Here is a 21423-nt window from a genome sequence, read left to right as displayed (position 1 = left end):
ACCAGGGTGGTCAGGGAAGGTTTCTTAAAAGAGCTGAGTCCTGAAGAAGGATAAGCCAATCATGCAAAAGTTTGAGAGAAGAGGACTTAAAACATAGAAAACAGCATATACAAAATCCTGTAATGGGAAAGAGCTTTTCCATGACTACGAAATTGAAAGAAAGCTAGAAAACAAGAAAGAAAAAGAGAGAGAGAGGAAGAAAAAAAAAAAAAAAAAAACAAAGAAAGAGAGAAGAGATTAGCAAAGTGGTAAAAAGGGTAAAGACTAATAATTGTGATTTCAATTTGCATTGTTCTTTTTTTTTCCAATGCATTATTGTAAATTTAAGTTATATTTATAATCAAAGTTATATTAATAATACAATTAAAATGTTGACAGCATTTGTAAAGAGAGGAGAAAATGGGACGGGAAGGAAAGGACCAGGTAGGGGTAGGAAAGAGAGGCATTGACCTAGTGGAGGCGTCTCGTGGTTGGACGTGGCTGGTACCGTGACGCCCAGTAGTGGCTGGAGGCAACAGCCATGTGATGACGACCTGGTGGAGGCTGACCTGAGAGGAAACCAGGGGTGACAAATGCGGGCATGTGTGCCAGGCAGCACACCTACCTCCTGCCATCAATGAGTCAACAACAGGGTGACACGGGACGAGGTCTGATAAAATCACTGTTTCAGAAGCAGAAGTCTTGGCACAGGGTGGAGGATGGCTTGAACGGAGAACTTTGCAGAGGGTCTCCTTAGACCAGCATGAGGTCACTGCTCTGATCAATGGCAACTGTCTCACAGAAAATAGTGAAGCTGCAAAGTGGTGTTCACAGGCCAAGTCCAGCTGGTTGATAGGTTTTCTTTGGTTTATACGGTGTTAAAACTGTGTAACTTAAAACTGTATAAAACTGTCTAAATTAGTTAACAGATAACAAAAATTGGGAGATTTTACGCAAACCTCAAATTTCCTGTGGTCTTAAGAAACCTAGAGTCTGGCAACGCTGAGTGAACACTCGTGGATGAGGCACCAGGTTGTGAGCTCATCCCATGGGCCCTGGCCCTCACCCTTGATCCCCAACCCTTGTACGACTGCTGTTCTCTCTTGGCCTCTGTCAGCATGTGAGAATGCATTAGAAAAGCATTTCAGGGAGGAGACAGAAGAACATGGTCACGATGATGGGTGAGGGTCAGGGAAGGGTCTACACTGGCCTACGATTTCTTTTTCTTTTTCCTTTCGTTTTTTAATTTATTGACAGAGAGAGAGTGTGCACATGTAAGCAAGAGCACACGCAAGTGGGGGGAGGGGCAGAGGGAAAGGGAGGGGGAGGGAGAGAATCTTAAGTAGGCTCCATGCTCAGCTCAGACCCTGACTGGGGGCTCACTCTCACGACTGCGAGACCATGACTGTGAGATCACGACCATGAGACTGCGACCTGAGCCGAAATCAAGATTTGGATGCTTAACTGACTGAGCTACCCAGGCACCTCTCTCTTGCTTACTCGTTGGTGGCCTTCTCAATTATTTCAGTCTAAGGTATATCAGACCAGCATCCGAAGCATCTGAGCAGACACTGTATCGGCATGTGGTCATGCTCAGAGGGAGAACCAGCTGACACTCGTACTGTCCTTAGTAACGTCTGAAATGCTGTGAGCTCAGCTGCTAGCCAAGCCCCATGGAGATTAGATCGGACATTTTAAAGTGATGTGACGGTCAGTGTTAATAAAACTGGGCTTCCACTTTGGAAAAGCAGGTTGAGTACATCCTTTTGCTTTCCTGCCACAGAATACCCACTGGGCAAGGAAGATGTGCACGATCAGTAATCCCAAATCCGTGCAAGCTAGGGCTCAGGCCTAGGTGACTTTTCATACTCCACGTGGCACTGAGCCCTGAGCACTGCTGGTGGGTACCATACACCTAGCCCGAGGGGGGCATTGCTATTCTTAGCAGCGATAAACTTCCAACAGCAGAGAGAAAATGTGTCACAGGGAGGAAATAGGATGTTAGTGGTTTGAATAAGTGCCTCAGAACTGCATTCATTCCATGAGACAGACTTTGCCATTCAAAATTCTTGGACTAAGAGTCTGGCAAGTGGATGCCACTTATTTAAAATCAATGTTCCACCCATGCCTAAAATGTAGACCCTGACCCCACATGAGATCCTTCCTCTCATTTTCATGATTGGAAGCACGTGGGGCAGGGGAACGGCAGGTCTGGAGAAGACGGGCTCTCTTTCGAGCTCTGCTGTTGCTGGATGTGGGCCCCCGGCTCCACACGGGTACAATGAAGATTAACTGAAGTCTGCTTCGCACCTAGTAAATGCTTGCACCTAATCTGCGCTCAAAATCTTGGCGTCCTTTGCTCGCCAGGCAAATTCACTACTACAAATGCACTTCATGGACAAGATTCTTTTCTCTTATCATGTGCCTGCTCTCCTAAGTCTGTAGTAGGCGTGTGCACCTTGGTGAAGGGGCTTGAGGGAAGTGCACGAGAGCAGCACGGGGGTGCATTATCCCACACAGAAATGGTGTTACTACACATGAAACCAACTTGTGCCCGGCCTTGCCATGCTGCCCTGGTCATCCACGGGACAGCAAGAAACAATCGTGAAAATGCCCATGGTCTTCAGCTTGCGCCTGCCCCCCGTCAGCCACGCTCCACCCCTCCCAGCTGGGAATATAAGACAGTCAAAAAGTAGTTCAAGAATCTCCCGTTTCAGCCATCAGGAGTCATTCAGCAGGACTTTGATTCTATGCATTTCTGAGCCATGAGGGTGAGGCCAGGACCATGTTGGAAGAACTGACTAAAACGGGTGCCAAATGAAACTACTTTCCACTGCGCATTCCCAGCAACATAAAATAATACAGATAAGAGGTTCACTGTTCAATCCCATCCACATCATGTTGGAAGTATAAAAGTCCATTATGGAGTTAATATTTATCTTTAAGAATTTCTTTTCCTTCTCTTACCAGCTTAATGGCACATCACGCCAATTGAGGAATACTTTAAGAATTCTAAAAATTCACGTATTGTCAATCTGCAAAAGCAACAGAACAAAGCACTAGGAATAAGGAAAGCAAAACTGTTGTAGAGGGAGTTTCAGAGAGACTGTAATTTAATTATTCTTTGAAGTTTTAAATGCCCCTCCCCCACTTTGGAAAAATATTCATTTTTCCCTTTCTTTTCACTCACTGACTCAGTATCACAGAAACACAAGTGAAGAAGAGAGAGAAACAGTAGATTCGTGTGTGTCTGCGCGTGCGTGCGTGTGTGTGTGTGTACGCATGGACAGTGAGAGGGGAGATTACGTGAACATGTGGGATGTCTGCCCGGGTTATGGGAGCAGTTCTTAGCAGTCCACCAAGAATTCCCGGAATCAGAGTCAGTCCAGCCGCTTTCTTCCAGGTCAGTGTCAACTTAAGCAGCCTCTAAAGATCAACAGGATCTTTCCCTCCACGTTATGATTTCTTGCTAAGCCTCTATTTTAAGGAAGAAATGGAAGAAATCGGAGGATGAAGTGAGGGGAAAAAAGCAGGAGAAAGGAAGGGGGAGAGGGAAAAGGGAAGAGAAGAGAGGAGAGAGAAGAAGTGTTCGAACATGAACAGGGGGAGGAAAAGTCAAAGCAAGGAGGGAGGGAAGAGGAAGAAAAGGAGGAGAGAGGGACAGCAGAGGGCTGAGTGGGTGGAGGGCCTTTCCCCAGCTCCACCAACCCGCTCGACAGACGGGAAACCAGATACAGCAGGACATTGTGTTCTTCTCCTGAAAAACAACCAGACTGCGCTCCTAAAGTAAACAGTTAATCCTGTTGTTTATCTTTGTAACATGACGAGATGTTAACAGAATGATTTCTACTGCACAGAAATGTGGTTTTTATTCATTTTAAAAAAGATATTTTCTCTTTGCTAAAATACAAGTGTGACATACAAACTTTCTAATATCAATGAACGGGAAGGAATAACAATCTCTCTTTGGTAAAAGTGACTTAACTAAAGGATGCCAAAAAAGCCTGAGAAAGGCCTTTTCTTTACTTGCACATCCTATTTATTTTTGGAAAATACTGCATTACTGAAATTAACCAAGCCAAACCAAAACAAAACCTGCTGTAAGCTTGGTCCATCCCGGAGTATGATCTGGGGTACTGCTTGTGGAGATAAGACTATAACTGGGCCAAGACAAGAGTAAGAAGTAATCCCTGTTAAAATAACACCAGCATTTTTCACAGAGCTAGAACAAACAATCCCAAAATTTGTATGGAACAAGAAAAGACCTTGAATAGCCAAAGTAATGTTGAAAAAGAAAAGCAGAGCGGGAGGCCTCACAGTTCCAGACTCTAACCTGTATTGCAAATTTCTAACAAGGTAACCATGGATTCACATGCAACTATAAGGTATGCTATCGAGCTCGGATGTACACTTTGCCCAGTCTCCCCCACTAGTGTAGTACTATACTAGCAAATAATAGTACAACATCACAGCTAGGACACTGACATTGATACAATCCACCAGTCTTATTCAGATTTCAGAAAAACACATTTCACTTGTGCTCGTGTGCACGTGTTCATGTGTGTGTTCAGTGCTCTACAGTTTTACTGCATGTGTAGGGTCCTATATCCAGTACCAGTCAAGACACTGAAGAGTTCCAGGGCACCTGGCTAGTTCAATCAGAAGAGCATGAGACTCTTGATCTTGGGGTTGTGAGTTTGAATCCCATGTTGGGTGTAGAGATTGCTTAAATAAATTTAAAAAAACACTAAAAAAAAAAGACACTGACCAATTCTATCACTACAAGAATTCTTTATGCTGCCTTTTATAACCCACTTCCCACTATCTCCCCACCCCCATCCCAACATCTAGACGCTATTAATCTGTCTTCCATTTCTAAAATTCTGCCACTTCAAAAACTTATAAAAACAGAATTGTCCAGTACATAGTCATTGGGATTGGATTTTTTTTCCCCTCAGCACAGTTTCCTGGTGATTAATCCAAGCTATTATGCCTTTCATTTCTATAGCAGTTTTGAGACATAATTCACATACCACAAAATTCACCCTGTTTTTATTAACAGGGCAGAATACATATAGCATAAAATTTACCATTTTAACCATTTTAAGGTGTGCGATTCAGTGGCATTAGGTATATTCACAATGTTCTGCAACCATCAACACTACCTTATTCCAGAACATTTTCATCACCCCAAAAGGAAATTTCAGTCTACTAAGCAGCCTCCTCATCCTCCCCTCCCCCAAGTACCCAGAGACACGTAATCTCCTTTCTGTCTCTATAGATTTGCCTATTTTGGATACTTCACATGAATGGAATCACACAATATGTGTCCTTTTGTGACTGGCTTCTTTCACCTAGCATAATGTTTTCGAGGATAATCCACATGGTAGCATGTGTCAGTACATCATTCATTTTTGTTGTGGAATAATATTCCACCATATGGATATACCACATTTTTGGGTTGTCTCTATTTTTTTTTTACATTACTGAAATAATGGTGCTATGAACATCTGTGTAGAAGGTACATGGATAGGGATGCCTGGTGGCTTAGTAGGTTGAGCGTCCAACTGCTGATTTGACACAGGTCGTGATCTCATGGTTCATGGAATTGAGCCCTACGCTGGGCTCTGTGCTGGCAGCGAGAGGCCTACTTGGGATTCTCTTTCTCAACTATTTTTAACTTTTTACGTTCTATTTTCAACTTTCCTATAGGGGCTACCCCAGTTTGCAATCCCAACAGTACATAAGGTTTCCTTTTCCTCTATACCCTCGCCAATACTTGTTGTTTCTTGGGTTTTTGATTTTAGCCATTCTAACAGGTGTGAGGTGATAGCTCACTGCAGTTTTGATGTGCATTTCCCTGGTTATACAGAAATAAACCCACAACTATATGGTCAATTAATCTTTGAGAAAGGAGGAAAGAATATACAATGGGAAAGAGAGAGTCTCTTTAACAAATGGTATTGGGAAAATTGGACAGCTACCTGCAAAAGAATGAAACTGGCCCACTTTCTTATGCCATACACAAAAATAAACTCCAGATGGTTAAAGACCTAAATGTGAGATCTGAAACCATAAAAATCCCAGAAGAGAGCACAGGCAGTAATTTCTCTGACATGAACAGTAGCAACATTTTTCTAGGTATGTCTCCTGAGGCAAGGGAAACAAAAGCAAAAACAAACTATGCAGACTACATCACAATATAAAGCTTCTGCACAACAAAAGAAGTAATCAACAAAACAACAAGGCAACCTACTGAATGGGAGAAGATATTTGCAAATGACATATCTGATAAAGGGTTAGTACCCAAATATATAAAGAATCGATACAACTTAACACCCAAAAAACAAATAATCCAATTTAAAAATGGGCAGAATACAGGCACAGACATTTCTCCAAAGAAGACAAACAGATGGCCAACAGACATCCATGCCTGGAAGTTTCTTGAGGGCAGGGATCATATTTTTTATCCCCTATGTGCCTAAAACAACTCTTATCCCAGAGCTTTATACTTTATAGGTGATCAACATATGCTTGGTACACCAAGTTGAGTTAATTGATTAGTATTTATTCAGGCTTTTGGGGATACAAGGTATAAGACTTAGTTCCTACCCTCAGGAACAATAACAGGTATTTAAAATGCTTTATACAGGTAATTCACAAGGTGAGACTTCTACATTGTTCTAACATACAGGTGTGGGAAGGGAAGTATTAGCATCCTAGTGAAATACTGAATTAGAACAAGATAAATGAAGGAAAGGAGAGAGGGAGGAAGGGAAGGAGGGATCTTAGCTAAGAAAGTTTATTACTCAAAACGTACCGAATTAACCCAGGAGCCCTGGGAAGACTGTGGTTTTGTTTTCTCTCATTAATTCCCCAATTCACTCTCGAATGAGGGGTCATTTGGTATTCCCACTTTTCATGTCTACTCAGCACTGAAACCTAAAGAGACAAGGGTCTGTAACTGAATATAGAGTAAAGAAAAAAACACCAAGCAAAGGGCATAGTTTTGGTGGTGCCATAGATAAGTTACAGCATCCCATTGCTTCTTCCAGATCACCAAATAATATTCTCAACCAGGGTTCTGAATGGGGATTAAACCCTAAAACTCTATGGCTGCACTGCAAGTAATAGATAAGGACCCTTCATTGCATCTACAATGGCACTGGTTATGTGCAGTCTTAGGCGAAATGAGAAGACAGTCATTTGAATAAGCTTCAGGGTTCTGTACTCCCAATGAGGGAGCCAGTCTAGAGTAAATGGACCTGGTAGTAAACAGCACTACTGTATAGGGCCTGTTGAAACAATGGGGAACAGAGTTTAATCATCATTCTTAGATGACCTGCTTCTGAGTCAGGGTTTCACATTCTAGGTTGCTAATTGGCCTACAAACCAGTCTTGTCCCATGCAATGGCTTATAAATCATCTGTGTTTATGAAGTACATGGACATATTTTACCTGCTCTGACCCTACCAAATAAAACACAAATTACCTAGGCAAAGGCATACACATAAAGCTTGTTTATTATTTTTTTTAAATATCAAAGGAAACTTTCTAATTTTTTCTGCAGTCTTAAGAATACCTGTTCTAGGAACAATATCACTGAGAAAAATATTAAGTTGTTTTAAGATATTTTATAATAAGGTAATTTCAGTTTCAAAGACCAAACCATATTTAGTTTACCATTTTGAGAACAGACAAGGGGTCGTTTTTAGAAGACAACTCTATTACTCAGAGAGAAGGAAGGTTCTCACGCATGAATTTGTTCCATTTCCAGCCCGCCTACCTCAGTCCACAGGACTGCAAGCCACATCAGCTGACATTCCTCCCAGCTTATAAACCAGCTTCAACTTCTCACCTACCCTGGGCACCCAGGACACCCACCACCTACAGGTAGGTGTTCGTTTTGCAATGACTACCATCTATCCTACATCTGTTTGCTCTCCAAACACTAGCTTTTGCATGTAGACCAGCAGACTAGCACACTTTGAAAACTTGGAGCAGTCTCCTCTCATCTGGTAGCCTGCACTGCCCTCTTTCCTGTCAACCTTCTAGAAAGTATGGATGTGCCTCACTTACTCCCATTTACTCACTTCTAATTCACTTTTGTGATAATTTAGAGGTTTTTTGAAACAATCCCAAATTTACTAAAAGTTTTAAATACAGTACAAAGCATGTTTTTTCCCCGAATCATTTGGGAGTAAGTTTGTACAAAAAAGGACTATATCTTACATAACTGTTATACAACCATCAAGGGGAGGAAATGAATATTTACATATCCCTACACCTAATTCTCAAACCCCACTCATGATTCACCCATTGTTCCAATCATATGCTTTGTAGCAAAAGGAGATAATTCAGAATCATGTATTGCATTCAGTTGTCACGTCTCTTTAATCCTCTGCAACCTGGGAGGGTTTCTCAGTCTTTCTTTGACTTTCATGACCTCGACATTTTTGAAGGATACAGGCCAGTAATTTTGTAGTAGAGAAGCCTTCCATTTGTGTTTGTCTGATGTTTTGTCATGAGGAGATTTAGTCTATGTATCACTGGTAAGGATAACACAAAATTGGTGTTATGTTCTTCTGAATCATTGGCACACAATTTGTTCCAGTACTGATAATGTTCACTTACTACTTGATTAAGATGATGTCTGCCAGGCTTCTCAACTGTAGGTTACTTTGCCTTCTGAAATTAAAAAATATTATGTGGGAGATATTTTCAAAATAAGTAAATATCCTATTCCTTATCAAAATTTTCACTCATTCATTTTTATATATCAGTGTGGACTCATGGATTCGTATCCTCTGGGCTGCAATCCGTAACTATCATTTATTTTGATGTTCTAATTGTGCCAGATTTTGCTAGTGGCAGCCTCTTGTAAGCTAGCTCCTGTGTCCTTTTGCTATGTCTCCATCATTCTTTGAGAATGTTCTCACTTTCTGACCTAATGAAATGTTCAAAGCTCATCTTATATTTTCTCTCATCCAAACCTGAAATCAGTGATTTCACCAAGGAGCCCTGGTTTCTTTCAGATATTTAAAAGCTAATATCTGGGTGCTAAATGTGCTCATTGATACTGGAGTATTGCTGCCTCAGGACCTCTTAGTAGAGAGAGCTAGGGAATGTACACACACACACTCACACTCATACACACACACACACACACACACACACGAGTAAAACACATTTACTTCTGTTTATTCATCCATTCATCCATCTTGAAAACTATGAGTTTATACTACAACCAGGTTCATTTCAGTTTTCCCCTTTTCTACATTTGTAACTCAGAGGTACCTCAAATTCAGCACGTCTAAAACCAAACATAACTTTTCTAGTTCTCCAAATCTGTTCACCCACCTAATTTCCCATCTCATTTAATACCATTTATCTTGATGCCCAAACCTTAGAATCTTTCTAGGTTCTTCCTTTGCCTCCACCTTCCACATCCAATCACTCACGGAGTCCTGCCTTTTCCATTTCTCGACTATCTCCAGGTGTGCACCATCTTTTTATCCACCAGCTTGTCTTAACGGATGAATTAGACTTCTCGCTTTTCACACAGGCATTTGTGGCTACTTCCACTTCCGTTCAAAAACTTCCAGGAGCTTTTGTATCACACTCAGAAAAAATTCCAAAGGCTTTGCTATAGCTTTCCAGACCTTCTCATGACCAGAACCCCTATTCCGTCTGCCTTCATTTACAACGTATGGAAAGCCACACTGGCCTCCTTGCTGCTGTGCAAACATGCTAAGCATGCCCCTGCCTCTCAGCCTTTTGCACTCGCCCTCTCTTCCCCTGAACACCTGCATGATTTGTTCTCTCACCTCCTTTGGGATTTTTCTCAAATAGTAACCTCTCAGCAAGGCTTTCCTTGATTCTTATGTAAAGATAGTCACCCCTCGACATTCACTATCCCCTTATCCAACTTTATTTACAGTCATAACCACTACAACTTTCTTATATTGTATCTCTTTGCCTACTACCAGTCTTCCCCAAAGTAACATAAGTTCCTTTAGCACATAGATTTCATAGGTTTTCTTTTTTTTCTTGGTCTCATTTATCGTTGTATCCCTAACATCCAGAACAATGTGTGACACAGAGTAGGTGCACAGTAAATATTTGGCGAGTGAACATTTCCTCCTGGTCTTCTTAGTTACACTGCACGGTAGCTTACTATTCTGTCATGTAGTATGTCATAATTAAATAATTCTCCTTATAACGGATGTTTAGGCTGCTTCTTTTTGTCCCCCATTATAAGGCACTGCTATCACGAAGAACATTGTGTGTGAATTTTTTTGTTTTTCATGAATGAAATTTCTAGGAGTTTCTGGGTAAAAGAGTTTATCATTATTGTTATATGTTATGCACTGCTCTCCAAAATACTTGTAATGTTTACAAATTACAAGAGCAATAATTGTGTATAGAAAGTCCTATAGTTTTTCTAAATAATATATATAATTCAAAAGTTTAAATTATTACAGAGGCATGTGACGCAAAGTTTCCATCCCATTCTCGTCCCCCATTCCCCTAGTCCCCCTATACCCTCACAGATACTCACTGTTGTTTGTTTTCATGTATCCTTCCCCAGTTTCTCTCTCTCCCCCTCTCCTTCCTTCCCTCTCTCTCCCTGTCTCTTTTATATGCTTCTTTTTATCTATGAACTGTGTGTTCATATCCTTTGCTCATTTTTATGTTGGGTATTGGCTTTTTCTCTATTTCTATGGGCACTCTGCATATTAGAGAAATTGGCTTTGTAATATGGATTGCAAAGATATAGTCCCAATTTGCCATACTTTTGACTTTACCATGCAAATTTAATAGAATTTATTATTATTTTCTTTTGGAGGTTTTGGATGCTAAGTCACAGTTAGAAAAACTTCCACCTCAAGATAACTCTCCTATGATTTCTTCTAGAATGTTTTAGTTTTTATCCTTAGATCTTTGATCCACTTGGAATTTACCCTGGTGTGGGATAAGGGACACAGATCCCATTTTATTTTAATTTTTCCAGATGACTCATCTATTGTCCTTACGCCACTTATTGATTAATCTTTTCCCAGTTTTCTGAAATACTTGTATTATTTACAGAATTCCTACATATATCTGGGATTTTCTTTTTCTGTTCCATTGGTTTATCTATTACATGAAGGGAGAAAAACCCTTTAATTTTAAAAAGTGGCTTTCATTAAGCAAAGGGAAAAAAAGGTAGACAAATCAAAAAACAGACTCTTAACTATAGAGAACAAACTGATGGTTAATAGAGAGGAGGTGGGGGTGGGGGAAATAGGTAAAGGGGATTAAGAATACACGTACACGTATCTTGTTGATCACTGAGTAAAATGGGATTGTTGAATCACGATACTGTGAAATGAATGTTAACTACATTAGAATTCAAAAATTAAAAAAAAATTAAAAAAGAAGTGGCTTTCATGAATTTCTGCTTCTAATAGCCAGATGTTACCCATCTTATGTGTTTTTGTGAAAAATAAAGGAATTAACTCCCACCTGGGAGTTATTTCCCACCTGACTCTCATGTTCTGGTCTCTCTTCCACTACAAGTTCAAAACCAATTTATTTTTTTCAGCTCAGTGTTTAATGGCACCTCTATTTCAAGAAAGCCATGCTGAACTCTAGACTCCCACTGTTGAGCCTCCCAAGTGCCCACCACCTCAGTTAACTGACAACCACCAAACCAGTAACCTCACGGTCATCCTCTTTCCCTCTATCACCCCACACCCAGTCATCAGCAAATAACATGCACTCCATCTTTAAAACAGATCCCAACCTTTCAGTTGTCAACACCCCCTCACCAGCACTCTGGTCCAGCCACCAGTCCCACCTGTCTGATTTGCTGACACAGCCTCCTAACTTGTTTCCTGTTCCTACTCTTGTGCCTCAACATTCCATTTGATCTAGAGCAGCCAGAGCAATCTTTCCAAAGTACAGATCAGATCACATCAATCCAATCCCATACTTAAAACCTTAAAGTTTCCTCATCACACTTGGCATCAAGCTGCCTGCCTCCCCTCTGTACTCATCTTCTGTCATGGAGCCCGACCGTGAGATCATACATAGACCTGAACCAGAATCAAGGGTTGGGCGCTCAACCGACTAAGCCTCCCAGGTGCCCCCGGCTTGTCTCGACACATTTGTTAATATATGGAATATCTATGCACACTAAGATTTGCTTATTTCAAAAAAATTCTTAAAGTGCACCTCAACTGTGCATAACCACTTTTAGCATCTATTAATTAAATTTCCCTTTTAAATCGCAGCTCAATAGCTGTAGTCTACAGCATAAGAGTTTATAGTTTTAACACTTGTTACTAAGTAAGGTATCCAGTAATTTTGGGACTTTGAAATCTTTTAAAAAGACAGAACACTAAGTTAAAAGATAGAAATCTAGTCTTGCATATTCTGCATTCCGTAGCTACTGGCATTCTAAAATGAAATTTTAAGACTGTGGAGATATGCTGTTTTCCTATTCTTCTTTCAGGTATTTTTATTGCTCTCTTCCTAGTGAGCTCTTTCTAACTCTTTTGGTGGATATGAACGATTCCAGTTGCCTTCTATGGGGCTCCCTAAACTCCAGAGACTGGGAAGCAAACTCTTCGTGTCTGGGGTTCCCCTGTGGCTGAAGTCCCCAGTGTGACTGAGGGCCTGTCAATCAAAGTCAGAAGTGATACCAAGTCCGAGCACCCGATTCTGCCACTTGTGCCAGCAAGCCTAACAGTGACAAAGCTCTCAGGGATTGACGAATTGCTTTGGAGGGTCAAAGGCAAGAATGTGGCATCTGGCTTGCTGATTCAGCTTGTAGCTCACACAGAGTGGCTCTAGAGTGGGAAGCGGTAGTGAGAGTTTTCTGATAATACAGCCGCCTACTGTTAGCAGTGGCTCTGGAACTGGTACAGAAGCGAAGCACCAGGTACCAGGTTGTAGAAGAGACCGCAGCTCCCACGGTGGCCTGGTTCTTCAGTGTTGCTCTGACAGTATTTCTTAAAAATCCAGTATCATCTGTTTCTTTAGTTTCCCCAATGATTCTACACGGCTTCTGAATCCTTCAATAAATATCTTTCTGTTGAGTTGGATATAGTAGACTTCTTTGTCACTGAGCCTGACTGATTTTCTCTGATATGCACATTCTACTGAAAAGTGGAATTGGGGGGTGAGGGAACTCTATATATTCTTCTCTGGTAAATCATCAACAACTGAGAAGGCAAGAACAAAATCAGAAACAAAATAAACTTGGTGTTCACTTTTGTAGAAATAGTGTATCTCTTTGAGAGGCAGGTGAAATCAGAAATGAACGATTTCACTTATCTAGCCGAGAAAGCAGACACCTAATTAATTTTTTGGACGTGGGCCTCTTACTATATAATTTTGATGGCTTGCAAGAAAAAATCTGCAAGAAAACATTATTTAAAATGTGTATCAAGAATTAAAGAATTTCTACATGGGAATCCATCCTGAAAAAAATGCCAAAATGAGTGACACACACAAAAAAGGAAGAGTACACTCAGATAATTCTATGTTTCTATTTATTGTTTAGTACAGTTTTGATTAGGCAACCACAACTAAAATGCTCCTCAGCTAAGGATCCCACATTTTCATAAAAACAATTTCTGATGTTAAAAATGCTCTCAGTATTTGATAGCCAGTAGCTAAGAATACCTAGTTCCTACCTGACCAAACAATATTTTAAGAAGTATTTAAGAATGCACATTCTTCCAATACCACAGTCACAGATCATAGAAACTATAGCATCTAGGCACCAGAGACTCATAAACAAATGGTAAACCATTCAGGGGAGACTTCTTTCAAATAGGGACTTTTCGTGCAGATGACCTCCTGAAATGATTTAGAGCATGTGATAATGCTGCCATGTAAGGAAGACTAACAGAGATGAAGGAGAAGAGAGGCCCCCTGGGGATCAGGAATGGCACAGTCACTGAGGCTCACAGACAGAAGTTCTTATACAAGCTCCTCCCAAAATGCTTCATGATGACAGTAAATGGTAAAAGTGCCATTTATGGTTGTGGTGATACCGAAAACTATCTGAGCGACAGGAAAGAAATAATAAATGAGTACAATAATTTTCAAAAGCTCTATCTATAGAACAATTTTGAGTGAAAGATCTTTTCCTTGGGCTATAGACAATCCGTCCCAGTAGTCAGAGCTACATATCAAACGTTCCAAAACAGAGCATTCCTACTTCCAAAGTCTCTATCTGGCCATGATTACTGAAGCTAGTATCAATTCTATAATGCTTTAAAATGAACTTGTACTTAAGCCATTCTTCAACAAAAGGAACCTGAACTCCTTGGAGAAATGGTTGATTCTTGGACTGAGACAGGAAATGTACAAGATGAGCCTGAGTATCCTGTGGTGCCAGGAAGTAAGAAAGTACTCATAACAAAGCTGAGAACTCACAAGGACAGGGCTAAGGCAAAGAGACAAGGGAGTAGACCGAAAGAGGTTCAGTGGCAAAAGATGGAAGTTTGAGCAACAAAATAAATCAAATAGTATTGAAACATCACCCAAATTACAAAATAAATATCACAAGTCCATACTGATAAAAGTAGTTAAAAAAGTGGGGGAGAAGAATTCCAAACAATCATTCTACTACATGGAAGGGGATCAGAAACCTTCCCTTCTTAGGTGTGGGCTACACATAGTGACTTCCTTCCAAAGACTTCATGATGGAAAGGGCACAAAAGTGTAACTTTACAGTGGAGAAACCTGACAAGAATACCTCAGCTAAGTGATCAAGGCCAATATCAACAATTATTAATGTTGACAGTATATGCCATTGACATGGTGTGATAAAAACGTCACTTTACCTCTGTGATCTTCCTCCAAGAACCCCAGTGTAATCATGAGTAATAAACCAGATAAATATCAATCAAGGGGATTCTAGAGAATACTTGACCAGTGCTCCTCACAACTATCAAGGTCATCAAACAACAAGAGAAGTCTAAGAAACTGTCACAGCCAAGAGGAGCCTCAGGAGACTGATGACTGATGACTACATGTAATGTACTATTCTGGGCAGGACCCTGGGACAATGAATAATAAATAAAACAATAGGTAAAAACCTAAAAAATGTGAAAAAAGCAAGGATTTCAGATGATTAAAAAAAGCACATTGACATATGTTCAAAAACTAGTCCAGGTCTGTGTCAGACATTAGCCCTAAAGCTGAGGCTTCTGGTAGACATTTGGTGATCAGTACACTGGGAAGGGATAATTCTATCATATTCCAGTTTTACTGAGATATAATTGATATTCAACACTGTATTAGTTAAAAGTGTACAGCATAATGGGATAATATTTTTCTTGACTGGCATGAGTATTTTACTATTTTGTCACTAATATGTTTCCAAACTGCTACAATTTCAGATTCAATCTTATTTCTTTATTTTACTTTATTTTTATTTTATTTTTTATTTTTTTAATCTTTATGTATTTTTGAGAGAGAGAAAGACAGGGCGTGAGCGGGGGAGGGGCAGAGAGAGAGAGAGAGAGAGGGAGAGATAGAATCTGAAGCAGGCTCCAGGCTCTGAGCTGTCAGCACAGAGCCTGACACGGAGCTCGAACTCACGGACTGCAAGATCGTGACCTGGGCCGAAGTTGGATGCTCAACTGACTGAGCCACCCAGGCGCCCCTTATTTCTTTTTTAAAAATGTTTATTTATTTATTTTGTGAGAGAGACAGAGAAAGAGAATTCCCAAGCAAGCTTTGCGCTGACTGCATGGAGGCTTCTTGTGATCCTCTCTCTCCCTCTCTCTCTGCCCCTCCCCTGCTTGTGCTCTCTCTCAAAATAAATAAATTAATTAAAAAAAAAAAAAGAGTTGGATGCTTTATCGACTGAGCCACCCCAATCTTATTTCTTAGTACAGCATTCATCAATTCCTTAGAAAGCATTTCTGGCTAAATTTCTCTACACAGAGGGAAATCATTCCCTTTGTGGGTGGGTTTTCTTGCCCAAGGCAGCACAGACCGCCACCAACTATGCCCGATTTTTACCCACTGGGAAATAGGTGAGCATGTTAGCTTCCTATTCCCTCCCAGAGGTCAAGGCAGCTTGGCCCAAACAACTTCTTCTTAAAGGTAATCTGTTTTTTTATTTGATGCTTGCTTATAGTTCTTCCACAGTTCTTTTACCTGGGAATAGAGCAAACCTCAGGGTCCTACTCTCAGCTAACATGTTACCTGATGATATACTGTATATGCTTTCTGGGTCAAGGTGTTCAAACTTTTATAGCCAGAAATATAAGACATTCACAGGAAACTTTAGTTATCCTCATGGATGATAAAACTTTTCCTCTAGCTGTTTGCTACTTCGTTATTCTATTTCTGTGGGACTGACGAACTACAGCAGAAATCAGAAGCAGTGATCTAGTTGACAAATGTTTTGTGAACGTAAGTCAGTGAATGTTGCATAGACTAGGTGGTACCCGCACAGGTCCTGGGCCAGGTGAGCACAGTTCCTTTGGGCTGGTCAAGCCCGGGCCCAGCAGTCAGGCTATCCTCTGGCTCAGGCTAGGGAATGATGCTCAAGGAGAAATAGTGTCTTTAATGAATATTTTTGCTGATTTCAGGGTATATAAAGAGTGCAGGTTTTCCCCTTAGGGACACAGTGAGTCAGAATATGAAGTCTTCTGTCTCACTTTTCTATTTGAAAAAAAAATTCTTTTCTCTTTGCTTTTAAGAGCTGCATCTGGGATCTAGATGAGAATCTAGACTAGACTTGAGATTATTTTTAACTTAAGTTCACTATGCTTTTTTCAAATCATACTATTGTGCCATGTACCCTGAATATGTCTCATACATATTAAGTGATAGTAATGATGGATGCAGTTAGTCAAAAGCACACTCTCTGTCTCCTTCCCCTCTCTTTTCAACCACATTTAGTGAGTGTCTGCCATGCACCAGGCCCTGCTTCCTAGGCTAGGGATGCAAACCTCAATGAGACAAATTTCTTATACTGATGAAGTTTGTAGTCTTGGGAGATCTACAGAAAGATAAACTCAGATTTTATTCTAAAGTAGCTCATATGATATGCCCCAAGTGGGGAAAAGTAAAAAAATACCAAAAATTCCAAAACTTTTAGTTTAAAATTCAACACACAGACATGAATCAGAATGGTTAAATGAAAAAATACTGAAAAAAAAAAAAAAAAACAAAAAAACAAAAAAACCCCACCAAAACACCAAATACTGTTCAGGATGCAGAGCAACTGGGTCACTCATACTTTGCTGCTGGGAATGTAAACTGGTCCTCCCACTCTGGAAACATTTTGGCAGTTTCTTACTAAACTAAACGTGTAACTACCCCATGAGTCAGCAACTGCACTTTTGGGCCTTTATCCCAGAGAAACGAAAACTCAGGTTCACACAGAAACCTGTACAGGAATGTTCATAGTCACTTTAATCAGTCCAGCTGTCTTCCAACAGTGGAATGTTAAATCAGACTGTAGTAGGTCTATACCATGGAGCACTACTCAGCAAAAGACAAAAACAAAAACAAATCATTGATACTTGCAGCAACTTGGATGAATCTCTAGGGAATTATGCTGGGTGAAAAAAAGCCAATACCAAAAGGTTATGTACTGTATATTTATATAGCACATATACAATACTCTTGAAAGGAGAAAATTAGAGAAATGGAGAACAAGCTTAGTGGTGGCCAGAAGGGTAGGGTATGAGGAAGTACACTGGGAGGAAGGTGGGACAAGAGGGAAGTGGATGTGGTTATAAACAGGCAACAGGAGAGAGCATTGTAGTATTGAAGACGTTTAGTGTCTCAATTGTGGTGGCCCATACATGCACTTATACATGTAATAAAACTGCATAAAACTAAACATACAAGCACACATACAAGACAAGTACATTATATCAATGTAATATACTGGTTGTGACATCGTACTATAGTTTCACAAAATGTTAACTACAGGGGAAACGAGGTAAAGGAAGCATGGGGTCTCTCTGTATTATTTCTTACAACTATATGTGACTCTACAACTATCTCAATAAAAACTCTAATTTAAAAAAGACAAAAATGGACTTCAAGTTGTATTACAAAGCTGTAATCATCAAGACAGTATGGCACTGGCACAAAAAAAGACACTGAGATCAATGGAACAGAGAGAGGACCCAGAAATGGACTCACAAACCTATGGCCAACTAATCTTTGACAAAGCAGGAAAGAATATCCAATGGAATAAAGACAGTCTCTTCAGCATGTGGTGCTGGGAAAACTGGACAGCGACCTGCAGAAAAATGAACCTGGACCACTTTCTTATACCATACACAAAAATAAACTCAAAACGGATGAAAGACATAAATGTAACACAGGAAGCCATCAAAAGCCCCGAGGAGAAAGTAGGCAAACACCTCTTTGACCTTGGCTGCAGCAACTTTTTACTCAACACGTCTCTGGAAGCAAGGGAAACAAAAGCAAAAATGAACTACTGGGACCTCATCAAAATAAAAAGCTTCTGCACAGTGAAGGAAACAATCAGCAAAACTAAAAGGTAACCAACGGAATGGGAGAAGATATTTGCAAATGACATATCAGATAAAGGGTTAGTATGCAAAATCTATAAAGAACTTATCAAACTCAACACCCAACAAACAATCCAGTGAAGAAATGGGCAAAAGACATGAATAGACACTTCTCCAAAGAAGACATCCAGATGGTCAATCGACACATGAAAAAATGCTCATCACTCATCATCAGGGAAATACAAATCAAAACCACACTGAGATACCACCTCACACCCGTCAGAATAGCTAACATTAATAACTCAGGCAACAACAGATGTTGGTGAGGAACATGTGGAGAAAGAGGATCTCTTTTGCACTCCTGGTGGGAAATGCAAACTGGTGCAGCCACTCTGGAAAACAGTATGGAGGTTCCTCAAAAAATTAAAAATAGAACTACCCTATGACCCAGCATTTGCTGGTCAATCCCTTGGTATTGATCCAAGGGATACAGGTATGGTGTTTCGAAGGGGCACATGCACCCCAATGTTTATAGCAGCATTATGAACAATAGCCAAAGTATGGAAAGAGCCCAAATGTCCATCAATGGATGAATGGATAAAGAAGATGTGGTCTATATATACAATGGAGCATTACTCGGCAATCAAAAAGAATGAAATCTTGCCATCTGCAACTATGTGGATGGAACTAGAGGATATTATGCTAAGTGAAATCAGTCAGAGAAAGACAAAAATCATATGACTTCACTCATATGAGGGCTTTAAGAGACAAAACAGATGAACATAAGGGAAGGGAAGCACAAATAATATAAAAACAGGGACGGAGACAAAACATAAGAGAGTATTAAATATGGAGAATAAACAGAGGGTTACTGGAGGGGTTCTGGGAGGCAGGGAATGGGCTCAATGGGTAGGGGCATTAAGAAATATACTCCTGAAATCATTGTTGCACTACATGCTAACTAACTTGGATGTAAATTAAAAAAATAAATAAAACGGTAAAAAAAATAAAAAATAAAATAAATATTTAATATGTTAGTGACAGTTTTCAAATTTATTGATTTAAGTCTCTCAACAATAAAATTGATCACATTCTTTCAAAAAATAAAAATAAAAATAATAAAAAAGACAAAAACACCAAAAATAACACAGCGTTAAAACTTTACTGAACACCTCTATAGCTTTCACTACCAAAACATGCCTGTGGGCTCTGCGTCAGGCAATAATTAAAATTACTATTGTTTCCATCATACACACATCTACCAACAAGACACAAGAAATAGTGAGATTCAAAGTGAGCATCTGTCCAAGTAGTATCTTTCTATCACAACTTTGATTTGGTAATAAAGCAGGTTTAAGCATCTATAATATTTATAGAGACTTAGAACCCAAGATGCTTATTCACAAAGGACATGTTGGAACCTTTCCAGTCATGTCCCTCCGTGGTATTATGTGAGCTGCTTTCATTTACGGCCCAGGAAGGTCTAGGCAATGTGTCCACGTGTCTGAGGTAGAATGTGGACATGTGGACTCATCTCTTCCAGTTTTGACCCAAGTGGTAACACTTTACTCTTAAAATATATGAGTAATAGTGCCATGCAGTGATATCTGACAAGAAGGGATTTCCTTCCATCTTTTTCCTTTTTTTACTTTTCCTCTTTACTTCACATTTGAAATCTACTTTTCCACATCTTTATACCTGTTTTGTTTTTTAAATTATCACTTCCATGTCTAACCTTACAAAGAAAAAAAACCAAACTTTCTACATCATCTCATGCACAATAGGTAGCACGGCATGAAGGCTTAACAACAGCAAGTAGTAACACTTGGCCCTATTGGTTCTGTTATCATTCCTTTCCCAACGAAAAACCATCTGAGTCCTTTAACTGCTACTCACACAGCTACGAAAAGCAAGAGGTGTGACACTGAAATGTTCAGTAACGTTTACTTTTTTTCTTCATCAAGCGGTCTGAGCAACATTCTGATTGAAAAGATGACTTTGGTTCAAAAATATGTTTTGGGGGAGGGGCACCTGGGTGGGTCAGTTGGTTAAGTGTCTGACTCTTGATTTCAACTCGGGTCATGATCTCATGGTTTGTGGTTAGAGCCCTGTGTTGGGCTCTGTGCTGGCAGTGCAGAGCTTGCCTCGGATTCTCTCTCCCTCTTTCTCTCTCTGCCCCTCCCCCACTCTCTCTCTCTCAAAAAAAAAATGTTTTAGGGGAGCAAGGCTGACTCAGTAGAGCATGTGACTCTTGATCTCAGAGTCATGAGTTCAAGTCCCGTGTTGGGCATGGAGCTTAAAAAAATAAAAATAAATAAAAATGTTTTAGACATCATAAGACAGTGTTATTCATATTAATTTTTCCAAACACAGACTGACTGTGACTACAGACTGACTGACTGTTTCAGACACCTGTTTCAACATCCGGGTTCTTTACAAGTGGAGCTGACAGTAAATTACTTGTATTTCAAATAAAAAGTCATAACTTTTGTTTTTTCTATTACCTGTACCAGTGCAGGTTTCCATTCTAGTGAAAAAGAATAACCATTCTTATGCTCTAGCCAGTGGTTCTATATGATCACTGTTCTAGTGAGCTACAGAATGTGAAACAACTTAGCTGCTATATTTATAAAATCAAATTACTCTATGCCCTTATTTGCTTTAAAGGCTCAAAGTTGGGGCGCCTGGGTGTCTCAGTTGGTTGGGTGTCCAACTTCAGCTCAAGTCATGATCTCACGGTCCATGAGTTTGAGCCCCGTGTCGGGCTCTGTGCTGACAGCTCGGAGCCTGAAGCCTGCTTCAGATTCTGTGTCTCCCTCTCTCTGACCCTCCCTCGTTCATGCTCTGTCTCTCTCTGTCTCAAAAATAAACATTAAAAAAAAAAAAAAAATAAAAAAAAAAGGCTCAAAGTCAAATGGACCTGGTTTTGAGTTCT

The 21423-nt window shown here is 40.1% G+C and overlaps 2 protein-coding genes across 7 annotated transcripts in view; one reads left to right on the top strand and one right to left on the bottom strand.

Moving 5' to 3' along the window:
• The window catches only part of SPIDR (scaffold protein involved in DNA repair), a 487671-nt gene that overhangs the window by 83654 nt on the left and 382594 nt on the right, over nucleotides 1-21423 (bottom strand). The window lies entirely within an intron of this gene.
• On the top strand, nucleotides 3195-13464 carry LOC144615119 (uncharacterized). The gene is made up of 3 exons (XM_078441889.2): nucleotides 3195-3382; nucleotides 7757-7872; nucleotides 12503-13464. The coding sequence occupies exons 1-3, from the start codon at nucleotides 3299-3301 to the stop codon at nucleotides 12618-12620; spliced, it is 318 nt and encodes a 105-aa protein (XP_078298015.1). The 5' UTR covers nucleotides 3195-3298; the 3' UTR covers nucleotides 12621-13464.

This window comes from Panthera onca, chromosome F2, assembly GCF_046562875.1.
Source record: "Panthera onca isolate mPanOnc1 chromosome F2, mPanOnc1 haplotype 2, whole genome shotgun sequence".
Classification (NCBI taxonomy): domain Eukaryota; kingdom Metazoa; phylum Chordata; class Mammalia; order Carnivora; family Felidae; genus Panthera; species Panthera onca.
Note: the sequence above shows the minus strand (reverse complement) of the source record. Positions and strands in the feature narration are given on the sequence as shown.

Excerpts from the sequence above, each read along its gene's own strand:
- LOC144615119 (XM_078441889.2), top strand. The coding sequence starts at position 3,299 with ATGTCTGCCCGGGTTATGGGAGCAGTTCTTAGCAGTCCACCAAGAATT. Across the intron at positions 3,383-7,756 it reads GTCCAGCCGCTTTCTTCCAG|CCCGCCTACCTCAGTCCACA; the intron begins GTCAGTGTCAAC and ends TTCCATTTCCAG. Across the intron at positions 7,873-12,502 it reads AGGACACCCACCACCTACAG|TGAGCTCTTTCTAACTCTTT; the intron begins GTAGGTGTTCGT and ends CTCTCTTCCTAG.